General features: G+C 39.6%; 1 protein-coding gene across 2 annotated transcripts in view; it reads left to right on the top strand.

Annotated features, from left to right (window-relative positions):
* The window catches only part of pkn1a (protein kinase N1a), a 39,351-nt gene extending 26,293 nt beyond the window's left edge, over positions 1-13,058 (top strand). For both annotated transcript variants that reach the window (XM_035660861.1, XM_035660859.1), the window contains exons 7-23: positions 482-695; positions 1,444-1,638; positions 2,215-2,324; positions 2,470-2,613; positions 2,947-3,022; positions 3,669-3,804; positions 4,090-4,174; positions 5,165-5,244; positions 6,190-6,265; positions 6,639-6,730; positions 7,061-7,237; positions 7,762-7,824; positions 8,984-9,060; positions 9,177-9,319; positions 10,525-10,632; positions 10,884-10,964; positions 11,269-13,058. In XM_035660861.1, the coding sequence (XP_035516754.1) occupies positions 482-695; positions 1,444-1,638; positions 2,215-2,324; positions 2,470-2,613; positions 2,947-3,022; positions 3,669-3,804; positions 4,090-4,174; positions 5,165-5,244; positions 6,190-6,265; positions 6,639-6,730; positions 7,061-7,237; positions 7,762-7,824; positions 8,984-9,060; positions 9,177-9,319; positions 10,525-10,632; positions 10,884-10,964; positions 11,269-11,472 (2,061 nt within the window). In that variant the 3' untranslated portion in view covers positions 11,473-13,058. The remainder of the gene's footprint in view (positions 1-481; positions 696-1,443; positions 1,639-2,214; positions 2,325-2,469; positions 2,614-2,946; positions 3,023-3,668; positions 3,805-4,089; positions 4,175-5,164; positions 5,245-6,189; positions 6,266-6,638; positions 6,731-7,060; positions 7,238-7,761; positions 7,825-8,983; positions 9,061-9,176; positions 9,320-10,524; positions 10,633-10,883; positions 10,965-11,268) is intronic.
* Positions 13,059-14,488: the final 1,430 nt, after the last annotated feature.

The following is a 14,488-nucleotide window of genomic DNA, read 5'->3' as shown; positions in this document are numbered from 1 at the left end:
CCTATTGCTGCTGTGTCAAAATTAATTTCTTCTTAGGGGGATAAATAAAGGAATTATCTTATCTTAATGGATCCTGTAAAAACTGTACAAATGTAGCGTCACAAAGCAAGGTCAGATCCACAGAGCAGCTTCAATTACTCAACAGTCTCTATTCATACACAGACACATCTTCACAACAGCAGCTGGAAAGAAAACACATTGGGCCTAACAGCTCAAAGTAACATATCTGTGGTGCTGTTGGGAGGGTTTTTCATCAGTACTAGTGACTCACTGGTTCCTTCATCATGTGTTGAAATTCTTTAAAAACTCACTTTCAACTTTATATAGTTGTTTCAGTCATTTTTTAACAGAATATTCAAAACTGCTTCAAATGCAAAGGTGTGTTACTGTGAAAATGTGACTCGTGAGGGATGGATTGTCCACCTAACAATGTAAGCTGTCACCCAGTGGATGTGTAAATGTGCGTTCTGTGTTGATGTAGGCGCAGTCTCGTCTGAGCGAGGCGTCTCAGCGGTTGGACCTACTGAGAGACTCTCTGGACCAGCGTCTGGCAGAGCTGCCGGAGGACCATCCTAAGGCCAGCGTCATCAAAGAGGAGCTGGTCCTGGCCTCCTCCCCTGCCTTCAGCTCTCGCCATGGCGCCCCCTACCTCCACAACCAATACAGCACCCTCAACAAACCGTCACCTCTCACTGGTATGTAATACCAAACAAAGCAATTCAGGCCAAAGTTAAACCTACTGGAAGGAGTTTTTAACTGGTTATGAAACCATCTCAGTTTAATACTGATGCCTCTATATAGTAACATCCCAACTGCACATTGGTAAGATTAATCTACACAATAACATATTTTTCACAACATGTAAAGCACTGAATTCCACGGTTTAGATAAGCACAAGAGCTTATAGTAAACATTTAAGACACTGTGGAAACGACTGTCACTGCACCCTCTAGTGTCTGTGTAGAGCCATCTGATTAATCGAGGTAGGAGGATGAGGTTTCCTCTCTGGCTGTTTGAAATGAAGAGACCATTTGAATAACCACAGAGACCTTTCCATTAACAAAAGTAAAAGGAATTGGTTCTACACAGTGGTTACAGTGTGTTCTGCACCCACATTTACCCCTTTGATTGATTCAGTTCATCTTTTCATACACGTGTGCATGTACACAGACACTTAATCTTAACTGAGGCCGATGCGTTCATGTTGCAAACAGAGGTAAGTAAGACCAAGGACTTTTGGAGACATTTTACAAGTGTTATTCCTGAATATGTATGGTCACAATTAAATATATATAAAATAGGAATTATAATGGCCACCTGCTTGTGGAAGAGGGCATTAGGTGTTTGCAAGTGAACATATCTTTGTAAATCAGAAACTGCATATTTATTTTTATGCTCAGTGTTTTTATGTCTTTTAGATTTATTTATCTGTCCTCTCTTCAGGTACCTTGCAGGTGCAGCTCTTTGGCTGTGTGGGGTTGTTGGAGGTGGTCCCAGGTCGCAATAAAGGAACAGCTGTCATGCTGCCCTGCTACAGCCCCGGAGACACCAGGTCCTTTATGAGGGGCAGCAAGGGACTGTACGGACGGAGCGGCTCAGTCAGCGGGAAGACGCCCAGCAAGGCCGACGAGCTCTCCTGTAAGTTTGTGTGTGTGTGTGTGTGTGTGTGTGTGTGGCTTGCTTTGTGTGATCAAATAAATATTACTTTATATAAACTGTAGTTCTAATGCTCTATAAATAAACAACTTAATATTGTGCTCGTTTATCTGCTTCATGATGATTTATATGTTGTTGTTTTTCAGTACAAATAGTTTACCACTCACTGTCACTATCAGTGAGCAATATAACAGATCTCTATGAAGTAACTTCCTGTCAGTGTCACTTTAGGTTGGTGTGGTTAGGTACTGTAAGTCAGTGCTGACAGTGGCACAGCAACATCAGCACATTTAGCTGAATTGCCTCAATACCCTGAGTAGGCAACTCACAACCAGCTTTTTTAGGTCTTGCACTTCTCGCAATGTCTCCAAGGAAATTAATGACAATCATTAATCAATACGTAAATTGTATTATTGTAGCATGAGCAGCACCCACAGCAGCTTTCATTTCTGTAGTGGTCAGGGATAAAGTGCCAGGTACTATATAGGAAAGTCACCTATGGAGGACATATAATTTGCTGATGTGTGCATATGTGTGTGTGTGTGTGTGTGTGTGCAGCTGAGGTGAGTACTGTGTTGAAGCTAGATAACACAGTGGTGGGTCAGACAGCTTGGAGGACTGTGGGAGAACAGGCTTGGGACCAGACCTTCACTGTTGAGCTGGAAAGGGTCAGTACATAAACACACACAAAAACGCACCACAGAGCACATTTAAGTATCCTTTTAGTGAAATAAAACTGCTTTTCTCTGTTTCTCTGTCTGACCCCCATTGTGTTTGTGTGTGTGTGTGTGTGTGTGTGTGTGTGTGATTTAGTCGAGGGAGATGGAGATTGCTGTTTACTGGAAAGACTACCGCTCGTTGTGCGCTTTGAAGTATGTGAAGCTGGAGGAGTTCCTGGACAACCAGAAACACAGAGTTCAGCTGGAGATGGAGCCTCAGGGCCTGCTGCTGGCTGAGGTACAGACACACACACACACACAAACACACAAACACGTAATCTTGACACACGCAGCAACAAAATATGGGAAAAGGTACAGCGACACGGATCACATATGTCACCCATGACACCCGTCTATACAAGTGCTATAAATACACACAAAGATATTCAAATGTGCATGTACACCTGCCCACCCGCACACGCGCACACACTCGCACAAGCTGTCACTCGCACCTGTGCTGAAAAACACTGCTTTGATATATCATACTTGAAAGGTTCAATCGTCTGAGTGTGATGTCTGAAAATAAAATGTGTGTGTGTAGTTTCATGTGTTATGTGTGTGTTTTTTCCAGGTGACCTTCTTCAACCCGGTCATTGAGAGAGTTCCTCGCCTCCAGAGGCAGAAGAAGGTCTTTTCTAAGCAGCAAGGTGAGGAAGATAGAAAAACACTGAAAAATATGCAGATTAGGAAATAATGACACTGTTTTTCTACTCTGCGGTCTTAGCAATGTTTACATGGAGGACCTTTTTGAAAAGAACGAACAGCAGATGTGCTGAAACTGTCTTTATCTTAATGAGAAAATGAACATAACTAGAAGAAGAAACACTAATCTTTATAATTTAGGCCACAGCACCATCTAGTGGTGAATACATGATCTTCTTTCTTAATGACAATGACAACTTTATTTATGTAGCGCTTATCTCAACAAAGAGGGAAAGTACTTCAACAAGATGTAATACAGAGATACTAAACTGGGCAGAGAAGAACAAATAAGGCCGATGATTATGTACGTTTTGGATTATAATTTAATTTCTAGAGTGTATTTCAGACAGTGAAGATCAGGGAATGATTTTAACTATAATTTACATCCCTACATTTTCATTGTGTGTTAGGTTTTTTTCCATAACAACAACAATGAAACACATGAAGGGACACAGATGTTTGTTTAAAGACAGAGTTCTTAATTAGTCAGGGAAAGTCAGGAATATTTTAAAATCAGAGCAGATTTGATGGTGATTTACTCTACGAGACACATTAGAGACTCTAGATGTGTGTGCGTTTGTGTTTTTCCAGGCAAGGCATTCCTTCGTGCTCGTCAGATGAACGTGGATATCGGGACGTGGGTGAGGCTGCTTCGAAACGCCATACCCACCGTCAACAATTCAGGAACCTACAGTCCCAATGCACACAGCCTAACACTCAACTCCGGGTGAGACACACACGCAACATACACACTCAGACACAGCAAGCACAAATAAACAGTGCAGATGCACACACTCTGCGTGTGGCATTTGATAGCGGTCATTCAGACTTTGCTATCAAACTCAGCGGCATTCCTTGAACCTTTTTCCTTGTGTTTCCTGGCAAAATGTAAAGCATGTGATGCTTTATCAGCCCCATCAGTCTAACAGCCCTTTTGTGTTTGTCTCTGTTCGTTTGTCTGCCCCGCATCACTGTGTTGGTCTGTTTGTTTGTGTCTGTGTGGATTTTTCAGGGAGGTCTCAGTGGAGAAGTTGAGTCTGGACAGTGACTCTCCAATAAGAGGCGATTACAAGAGAGACATGGACACACACACCCCGGTGAGACAGACGGAAAGAGAGGAAGCCCAGGAAATGGGGGAGGTGTGGGTGTGGTTTGGTCTACTGTAGTAAATACAGTCTGTTAGCTGTGGGAGGAAGGGAATCACTATTTAAACTTACTACAAGGAGTTTTTAACTGGATATGAAACAGTTTAAATTTCAAACTGATGCCTCCATATGACCTTCAGAAGCAGACTAGACCATCCGAGAGAAAATTATTTCTATAAAGAGTTTTTTTTTTTTAAATGTCTGCCAGCAGGTCAGATTCTGTCTGATTCCCTTTGAAATCAATAAAACGATGCGGTGGAAACAGTATCACTTTTTTCCACAGGGGCCGCCAGAATCAACACAAAATGATATTGAATGAATGATATTATTGATTATTTAACATGAAATTAAAACCCCAACTCATGATCCACAAGTAAACTGTTTTGTCACTTTGATCAGTGACTAATGTAATAATCCATAATCCAGGCTGTAATAATTACAATTAAGGTCAAGCTTGGATTATATTTTGAAGCAAGAGTTTTGCCAACAAGGCAAAAACAAACAAAAAAATATGTAGTCATCTGAGAACATTGTAAAAATGAAGAAGAAAGAAATCATAAGATGTGCTCCAAAACGTTTAACAGATGTCAGATTGTCGCCCAGTTTTAAATTTTGATCATGTCAACATCTATGTTGTCTGGGAATTTTCTGAATCCAAAAGCTCACACTGAAAAGGGACCCTTGATTGATCATTATACAGTACTGTAGATAGTGTTGATATAGATATAGATATAGAAAGCAGGTGATTTGTAAACGGATTGTTCTTGAGCACTTCAGTGTCTATATCAGGTTAAAAATCCAGAGCAGGGACAAAAAGTGAATTGGAAGGCTGTTTGTGTGTCACGTCCAAACTGTTGTCATGAAATTGTGTCTCCTGTCTTCCATCGTGTGTCTCTCTGTGTCTTTTCCTTTGTGTCTCTTTCCTGGCATGTCCTCTGTCAGGACCGACTGCCAGTCATCGAGCCCTTCTCCCCCCCAGACCTCACCCCTGAGTGCCCTATCCGAACCCCGTCTGTTAGCAGGTACCCACACGCACAAAAACACTGCATTGTATTTTATTTGATACAACTATGATAACTCTGTCCTTTTAGCTGGGTTTTGGTGCTGGTATCCTTCATTCATGCTGGTTTACGGTCACACTATGTTTACAGGCACAAAATAAAGACACTAAGTTGTTTAATTGGCTAATGAAAATCAATATTCCACTAATAGTCCCCTGTACATTAAGCTGTGCATACTCCGATTACCATAACTGTTCATGACATACTGTACATCCTACAGAGGAATTTTCCTCTCTCCTTTTCATTTATTTTTCAAACACCAGTCCTGTTGCTCCTGTGGTAAATGTGGAACAACTGGAGCCGCTTGAGCCACGTTGCTTCTTTGCGTCAAAAGATGGTTTTTACTGATGGCGAACACAGCCTCACTCTTTTATTCTTTTATTCGTTTATTCGTATCCAAAATGTCTTGATATCCAAGTCTTTCATAATGTTTAAAAGTAGACATGTTTCTCCTTCTGTCCAGACATGTGGGCTTTTTTTTTTTGTTTCATAAACAGACAAGAGGCTGTGTGTAGTCATACAAACCCCAACTGAGACATTGATGCGCTGCTTAGAATGTTTTTGAGTAATATCGGCATATCTCGCGTCTTAATTGGAAAATGGGACATTCGGAATAACAAAAAGAAATATGCTGTTTACAAGACCCCTGTCAAAATCTGAATAGTGTCATATTGGGACTAATAGTGGAAAATTAGTGTGCATGTAGATGTAGTCATTGTCATGGCTTACTGGGCTTACTAGAACAGAGCTATTGTTGATGTTATTAGTAACACCTGTGCTTTACTTACTATGACAAGTCAACGGCTTGTCGGCTGTGAAAAAGGAACTACTCATTTGCATGAGAATGTTACTCCACCCACACTCACTATAAATGTTCCTGGTGACTGTGTTTTTCCGTCTCTACAGTAAGCAGAGGAAAGGTCCTCTGTCACTCCAGGACTTCAGGCTGATCGCTGTGTTGGGCAGGGGACACTTTGGAAAGGTAGAGTTTGGCAAATGGTCCGCTTTACTTTCTGTTTTTTGTTTTTTAATGAATTTTTAACTTGACATGAAGCTTTCCAATATGCATACGTATTGAGAAAAAGAAACATTGGCAGGAGCTAATAGAAAACCCATACATATTAATATGTATACTATGTTCATTCAAAAAAGCTCTAAAAAGCACTAATGTAAGTGAATTCAACTTTCAGGTTTATATCAGGCTTTTCAGTCCTTGTAGTGATATCTTGAACACTTTCATTTCTCTTAATCATTAAACTGATAAACATGCATATCTAGAAGGCCTCCGTTCTCGTGTTGTGTGCATTTTTAAGAGTGAAACAAACTGAGCTGTTGCTGCATGTGTATGTCTGCAGGTGTTGTTATCAGAATACAGGAAGACAGGCACGATGTACGCCATCAAAGCACTGAAGAAAGGAGACATCATAGCTCGAGATGAGGTGGAAAGGTGTGTGTTGATGTGTTTATTACTGAGTATTTTTTGTGTTTGTGTGATTGGTTGCTGTTTTTTAGTCTGGATCTTTGAGCTCCAATAATATATTTCACAGTATACAATCTGTGCTGCTGCTGTGCCTTGAATCACCATGATTACAGTTCATCTGTGGGATGATTGTGGGTGTCTCATTGACTAAAAATAAACACTGTATAACTGTGTAAATGTCTCTTATTTTTCCCTCCAATGTTTTTTTTCTCCTACCCTCAACCCCTCTCCACCTCCTCCTTCACATCCCTACACTTCCTGTTGTATATTCACCTTTTTCTCTTCTTCCTCCTGCAGTCTAATGTGCGAGAAGCGCATCTTTGAGGTCGTGAACTTGTCGCACCATCCCTTCTTGGTCAATCTGTTTGCATGCTTCCAGACTCCGGAGCATGTGTGTTTTGTTATGGAGTACACAGCAGGAGGCGACCTGATGATGCACATCCACACAGACGTCTTCACAGAGCCTCGAGCCGTGTACGTAACGTTTGTATATGTGTGTGATTGAGAAGGAGAAAGTATTCTGTTATTTGTTTGTGTGATAAGTGATTCTGTATACAGGATGTTAGTTGTCGCTCATGTGCAACAGAGCCAACAGGAGAGGAGAGTGAGAGGGATTTCAGTCAGCCTCAGTCTCAACATGCTCACACAGTCCAGATAAGAGGTCTGATCAGCTGTGTGGGTTTACAGTGGGTGTGAAGGGCCTTCAGGGAATTAAAGTCTGGCTTTTAAACCTTTTTTAAAAAGAAATAATAATAATTTCCATGATATCCAGTGCATTCAACGATTAAATTATTAGTTAATTAATTCATATTTTTGGCAAACATGACCAAAACTAAAAGCCTACAACTAGCATTAAAGATATGTATTCACTATAGTATGGTAGTCGCATTAGTACTGTGTCCATTTTTGTTCTCATTCATTCAGTTGTGTACTAATTACGAGGTTTATATTTCCTTTCATTGCAGGTCACTAATAATGTTTGTTTGGTTTGACTTCAGGTTTTATGCAGCCTGCGTAGTTCTCGGACTTCAGTTCCTCCATGACCATAAGATTGTGTACAGGTGAGTGAAACCAACACAAATCTGATGACAGTTGGGTTGTAAAAAGACATCTATGTGTGTACTGAAGAGGGAACAGGCAACATCTATCCATTCAAATCTGTGCAAAAGATGTTTTTTTGTATATGAGTTCAGTTCAGTGGTGTCCAATGGAAGAAGCTTTAACACCTCCACTAAACGCTGATTATCTGAAGAAAATCCCAATTGCACCAAAAAGTCGAAAGAGGTTTCAACACTTTAAGTGCTGAGCTCTTTTTCAGTCATGCTAGCAGCAGAGCTCTAGAGATGGCAATGTCAGTCTGTAGGTCGACCCACCACTTTAAGATGGATTGCCACAGTCCCCAGAAGATGAATCTTACTCACTTTGCTGCCTTGACTTTCCTCTAGCTCACGATGAGGTGAATAATTGTGGTTTGGAGTTTAATATCTGGAAAACTGTTGGATGGATCGCCAAAAAATTCATGCCTCCCAAAGAACGGATTGTAATAACTGTGGGGATCCCTTAACTTTTCATTTTAGTTTCAGTTTAATAAATGTTAGCATGCTCACACACTAAACTCATAGAAGAGAATAGCAGAAGAATAATACTTGCTTGACATCAGCATTTTAGCATTGCAATGTTATTATAGTTAATTAAAACTAAACTTAGAAACTAAACACTAGATGTGAAAAAACATTTTAGTTAACTAAAATAGAAATGAAACTAGACTAGACTAGAAACAAAAACTAGAACAAAACAAACTAAAATAAAAAATAAACAGGAAATGTCTTTTAGTTTAGGTCAATTTGGTCAAATTTGTCAACACAACAAGCTCAAGGAGGCGTTGTTTATTGAGACTGAGATGTCTACATGAATGAGAGTCTGTTTTTATTGGATTATCTGTTCTGAACTTTTTCAATCTTGCCCTGGACAAACACATGTTTTATTATAATAAAAACACTGACACTAATAAAAGCTAAACTACAACCAAACATTTTGTACAAACCCACTCTGGAAATGAACTGAAAACACAAATTACAAACAGAATGAAAACTAATGAAAAATACAAAGCTATAATAACTCTGTAGCATCCTGATGTTAGCACCTCTGTACAGTCTCTCAGAAACACTGTAAAGAGACACTTGTTCTCACCCACACCTTTTTACCCTCCCTCTCTTCCAGAGACCTCAAGCTTGACAACCTGCTGCTAGACACAGATGGTTATGTGAAGATCGCAGACTTTGGACTGTGTAAAGAAGGTGGATATTGATACTAACAGATGAGCACATTGTATTATGTGACTCCTGTCTGCCTGCTGCACTCATTTTCCTAAAGACTTTCAGCCACAATTTCATCTTTCTGCCTCTGTCTGTAGGAATGGGCTTTGGGGACCGGACCAGCACGTTCTGTGGGACTCCAGAGTTTTTGGCCCCAGAGGTCCTAACGGATACATCCTACACCAGGGCAGTAGACTGGTGGGGACTCGGGGTCCTCATCTATGAAATGTTGGTGGGAGAGGTGAGAACTATTATACACTCACACACATAGCTCTTGCATGGTCTATAAAGTATATGTGAACACACATTACAACCTTGTTTGTTTAATATCACATTTGTCTGATCTGTGCTTTCACAGCAGAGCTTGGTGTAGAGCAGGGATACTCAACTTGGTTTGCCAATTCGGCCAGGAGCCAGTTAATAAATAAATATGTGTCAGATAAAATGAATAAACCATTAGGATTGTTGATGTGGCAGAATAAGACGACCTCAGAACTTTTCCTCTGGTACTACCAGGCGGTAACGCTGCACAGAAGCATGTTTTGACTCATGATGACACCTGATATCAGCAACCTTGCTTATAGCTGTTGTCATTTGGCAAATTAAACACTGGTTTAGGACTGGTATGTGAGTATGAGTCGGCAAAATAAAGTCAAAATCATCTGTCCAGTTTCACTGTCTGTTTTCATTGTCAGCCTTTTGATGTTGGCAAATATGAGTGAGGACAGCGAAGAGACATATACAGTGGCAGCAGCCCTGTGCATGTCAGGTGCATGTGAACTTTTCACAGAAGAAGTGTCACTGCTTCTGTGCACTGCGCAAATCACTGATTGGCTAATGTGCAACTTACAAGCAAGGAACAGACAGAGAGAGAGACACATTATTGAACATTTACCAGTTGGTATAAACAAACAAAAACCTTCCCAGTGCAAATCAATTTATTTTCATTGTGTATTAGAAAATGGACAGAGGGCCCAGCACCATATTGCATGCCACATTTGGGTATCACTGTCATAGAGGATAAATATGATCAATTCCAGATCTTGAAAAGTTTTCTATTTCTCTACAATAATAGATTCAACAAGAGGTTAAATTGATAAAGGATGGTTTGACTCTGGGGTCTAAAATGCATTCACTATCATGTTTCATGTTAATCTGTACTGTAAACGCTCCATTAACAGATCAAATGACACCATACTCAACACTAGCAAAAGTATCTGATTTCATATTGATAAATGGTTATGAAAATGTGAACTTAACATTGAACATATTACAAGTGTGCTGAATTTCTGCAGTCTTTGATACGTTATTTATATTCCTACTCACCTTTACAGACATAATTGGATGTTCACAATCACAAACATGCTCACTGTGATAAACACATTGATTTGTGGATGTCAAATCTCTGACATTGTATTGAATTAAATGTCTTTCGCGTGTGTGTAGTCTCCATTCCCAGGTGACGACGAAGAGGAGGTGTTTGACAGCATTGTGAATGATGAAGTCCGTTATCCACGCTTCCTGTCCACCGAGGCTATTGGCATCATGAGAAGGGTAAAAAATACACACACACATAAAGACTCAAAGACACTCTTTCTCCTTCTCTTGCTGACTTTAGCACCCATGAACAATACGTGAGAGATGCTGCACGTACATATGAAACACTTATTATTCACCAACATAGATGACAAACTGACACTTACTCACAATCTCAGAAGTCACAAATTCATGTTTGACCATCATTTCCTTCTTCCTTCTCGTGTGTGTGTGTGTGTGTGTGTGTGTGTGTCTCTTATTGTGAGCAGCTGTTGAGGAGGAACCCGGAGAGAAGACTGGGCTCTGGTGAAAAGGATGCAGAGGAGGTGAAGAAACAGCCATTTTTCAGAGTAAGTACACATGCTGTATTTTTGATGTGGGTGGGTAAGAGCAATCATGACTATTCAAACTGATCACTGACCAAATAACACAGAATAAATCCATATTGTAGCAGCAGGAAATGTTCAGATTGATCAGGATGAAGGCAACTGTTGCTCAGAAGGTGGAGCCTGTCAGCCATCCATCCTGTTCACGTGTCCCACATGTCCTCGAGCAACACTGAACTGTGTTAAAGTGGAATATCCCGTGGAAACGCGATTTTACTTGTCCTCTTTTTTACTATTTCGTGTCTCTTTTTTCTCCGTCTCCCTCCAGAACGTGGACTGGGAGGCGCTGCTGCAAAGGAAGGTGCCCCCTCCCTTCGTCCCCTCCATCGGCGGCAAGGAAGACGTCAGCAACTTCGACGAGGAGTTCACCACTGAAGCTCCAGCGCTCACGCCTCCACGAGAGCCTCGCGTGCTCTCCCGCAAAGACCAGGACAGCTTCCGGGACTTTGACTACGTCTCTGACCTCTGCTAGTGGGCTGGTTGGCTCACAGACCTCGAGGAATGTCCGATTTTTGAAGGCTTCGCGACAGTTTTGTCAGAGCGGACCGACTGTCAACTGACTGTTTGTCTGCCGTTAATTACACTGTGAATGAATGCGGAGAGACCGGAGGCAGACGGTCTGTGTTTTGTGTGTCTGTAGGGTTTTAAAGATGGAGGACTGAGGAAAAAAAAAAAAGCCAGGACAGATGGCTCATGGGGTCACGTATTTTATCACAATGGACAAACGAAGCCCCCCCCTCTCCAATCATTGTACAACACACCAGTGACTTGTGTATCGTTGCAAACATTAGCCTTTAAAATGCCTCCTCCCATCCTCTTAATGTGTCAGTGTAGTCACCTGTGCAGCTGAGGAGGAGCTTCTCTTCGTACTGTTGACTGTTCGGAGGCGTTGCTTAATGGCCTCTCATACCAATGCCTTACATTTGTACTTGTATTTGATCCACAGAAAAGCATGTAGTTTTTATTTTGTGGCCCTTTGTATACAGCAGTAGGAAGAGAGACCTGATGTACTGCAGAAAAATACTCTCAAGAAAAAAAAAAGAGGGTTTGAGAGTAGAAATAGTGACGTTCAGAGTGAATTTGTACTCATAGCTTTCCCAGCAGTCGTATAATGGCGACCTTCAGTCATGCTGGCCGATGCTAGGTGAATAAGAGTTAACTACGGGGTAAAGAACCACTGTCTTTTACCAACTACGTTTTAAAATTTGTGCTGCTTGGATTTTAATTTCTGCGACAAATGTTACAAATTAGTCATATTTTATGACACTCCTCAATGCATTCTTAAATACCCAGCACATACTGTGTTTTTTTAATTGGATATTTGGGTATTGATATGAACAGATGTAGCAGACACAGAATTACAACCACCAGCATAAAAGCTACGTGGCAAGCAGGTTATTTCATTTTTTTTAAATTGAAAAAAACAAAAAAACACTAAGACTTGATGTGTAAGTAACACAGTGTCCATTATGAGTTTGAGACACAATCATCCAGTTATCTAAATGCTACCAGAGTTTTGTGAACATGAAGTAAGTCATTTCCCACCAAGACAATTATATCTGATTTTAAACACACGCTGGCGGTAACAGCTGTTTTAAAGTCTGTTTTAAGAACTTAAGCCGACAGTTTTTAAAGACGTTACGTACTTTATGGTCATTGCAGGGTTTGGTTTCCATCACAGTGATTAAATCATACATGTTTTAGTCGAAAACCAGTTTATCTGAGTGAATATGGGAAATCTGGATGGCGGCACAAGCACAACAAACCTCATTAGCCACTTTTCCACAGCAGAGCCAATCAGAGCTTTCTGACCCCAGCTAACAAGTTCTCTTGGCAATATGTTTCTAAATGAACAATATCATTGGAGGGAAACAGAAAGATAAATGTTGGAAATTATGAGCCAGTGGTATAAACTTCTGTAACACTTTTATTTCTGAGTACAGGAGAGGTTTGTTGTGAAGTTGTATGTATGATGGTGTGGATCTTATCTTCTGTATGACAATACAAAACCATGTGAGAGTATGAGATGACTTATTTTATAAAGAAAACCTGGAGTGAATAATAGTGTCTGTGTATTGTTGTCATGGGACTATGCGTTCAGACCAAAGGAGGGTCAAGTACAGATACCAGAAAGACAAGTTTATATATAATATAAGATAATAATGTGTCGGTAAGAAATCCAAACACATAGTCGATGAGTATAAGTGAACATCAGCTTGATGAATGATCAGATTTAGGATCTAAATTGGTCACTGACCTGTTTTTGATTTAATCTTTGGTTTCATAATTCAATATCTTTAATCAACTTTCAGTGTAATCGTGTCGTGATTATACAATCATATCGTATCTTCTCTTTACAAACTGACGATTGTGATTATAATAATTTAACAATTATTGGTTGTTTTAATTGTAGATTAATATGTTGATTTATTTTTTAGATCAAGCGACAAATCGTTCAGTCTGTACAAAATTTTATTATATATATATATATTAATATTGTATAAGGCCCAAACATTATACATTTAAAATGATATAAAACAGCAAACCATCATCAAATTCTTTCTCAGATTGGAAAAGGGTCCAGCAATGACTTCAATGATTCATCAAAATTGTTGCTGATTCATTTTATATTAATTAATCTTTCAGCTCTGTAACAATGTAATACATTACTGTGGAACACATTTATGTTGAAGATCAGCTTGACTAATATGATCATTGATATCAATGGAAAACACAAGAGTGGATCACTACAGTGATCATATGTGGGATCAATACATTGAAACATCTCCAATGTTTGATACTACATAACACCAACATGCATTATCTGCAGGTTACAAATACAACACAAACCACTGCTTCAGTGATCAAATTTAAGTTATACTTCTATAAATGTTACACATACAAATAATACTTAAAATTAATAAATTCACATCAAAATACCAGATGTGTTTTTATATGTAAAATGCTCAAAAATTTAATCTATTGTTCAAGTATCGTCCAATCAGTGTTTCTGATTTATTTGACTGATTGAGATAAAAGGATTTTATGTGATGTGTATCTTACCCACTCAGCTACCAGATGCCTTTGATTACAAGTTTTTAATTAGAGTTTATTGAGGGGCTGCAGCTGACAATTATTTGCATTACGTCTTCATCTATGCATTTTTTAGTTTATAAAATGTTAGAGAATATTTTAAAAAATACCCATCACATGTTCCCAGTGCATATGGTGATGATTTTGTCTGATAATAAATACTAAACCCAAAAAGGCCTTTTTCACAGCAGGCATGGTGACTTGTCATAGTAGGACAAACACTGGTGTTACTTGTTTATTTGTCTTTTTTTATCAAGAAGTTTCACTTCCACACTATCACAAAGAAAAACAATAGAAACCTGAAGGACAAGATAATAGTAACAATAGTAATTTAGACATTAGCCTTTATTAGCATTATATCAACAATGAATAAAACACATGAAAATAGGAGAAAA

This window comes from Morone saxatilis, unplaced genomic scaffold (genome assembly GCF_004916995.1).
Source record: "Morone saxatilis isolate NCDOM2014 unplaced genomic scaffold, NCSU_SB_2.0 Contig17, whole genome shotgun sequence".
Classification (NCBI taxonomy): Eukaryota; Metazoa; Chordata; class Actinopteri; family Moronidae; genus Morone; species Morone saxatilis.
The sequence above is the reverse complement of the archived record's forward strand: the minus strand, read 5'-3'. Positions and strand labels throughout refer to the sequence as shown.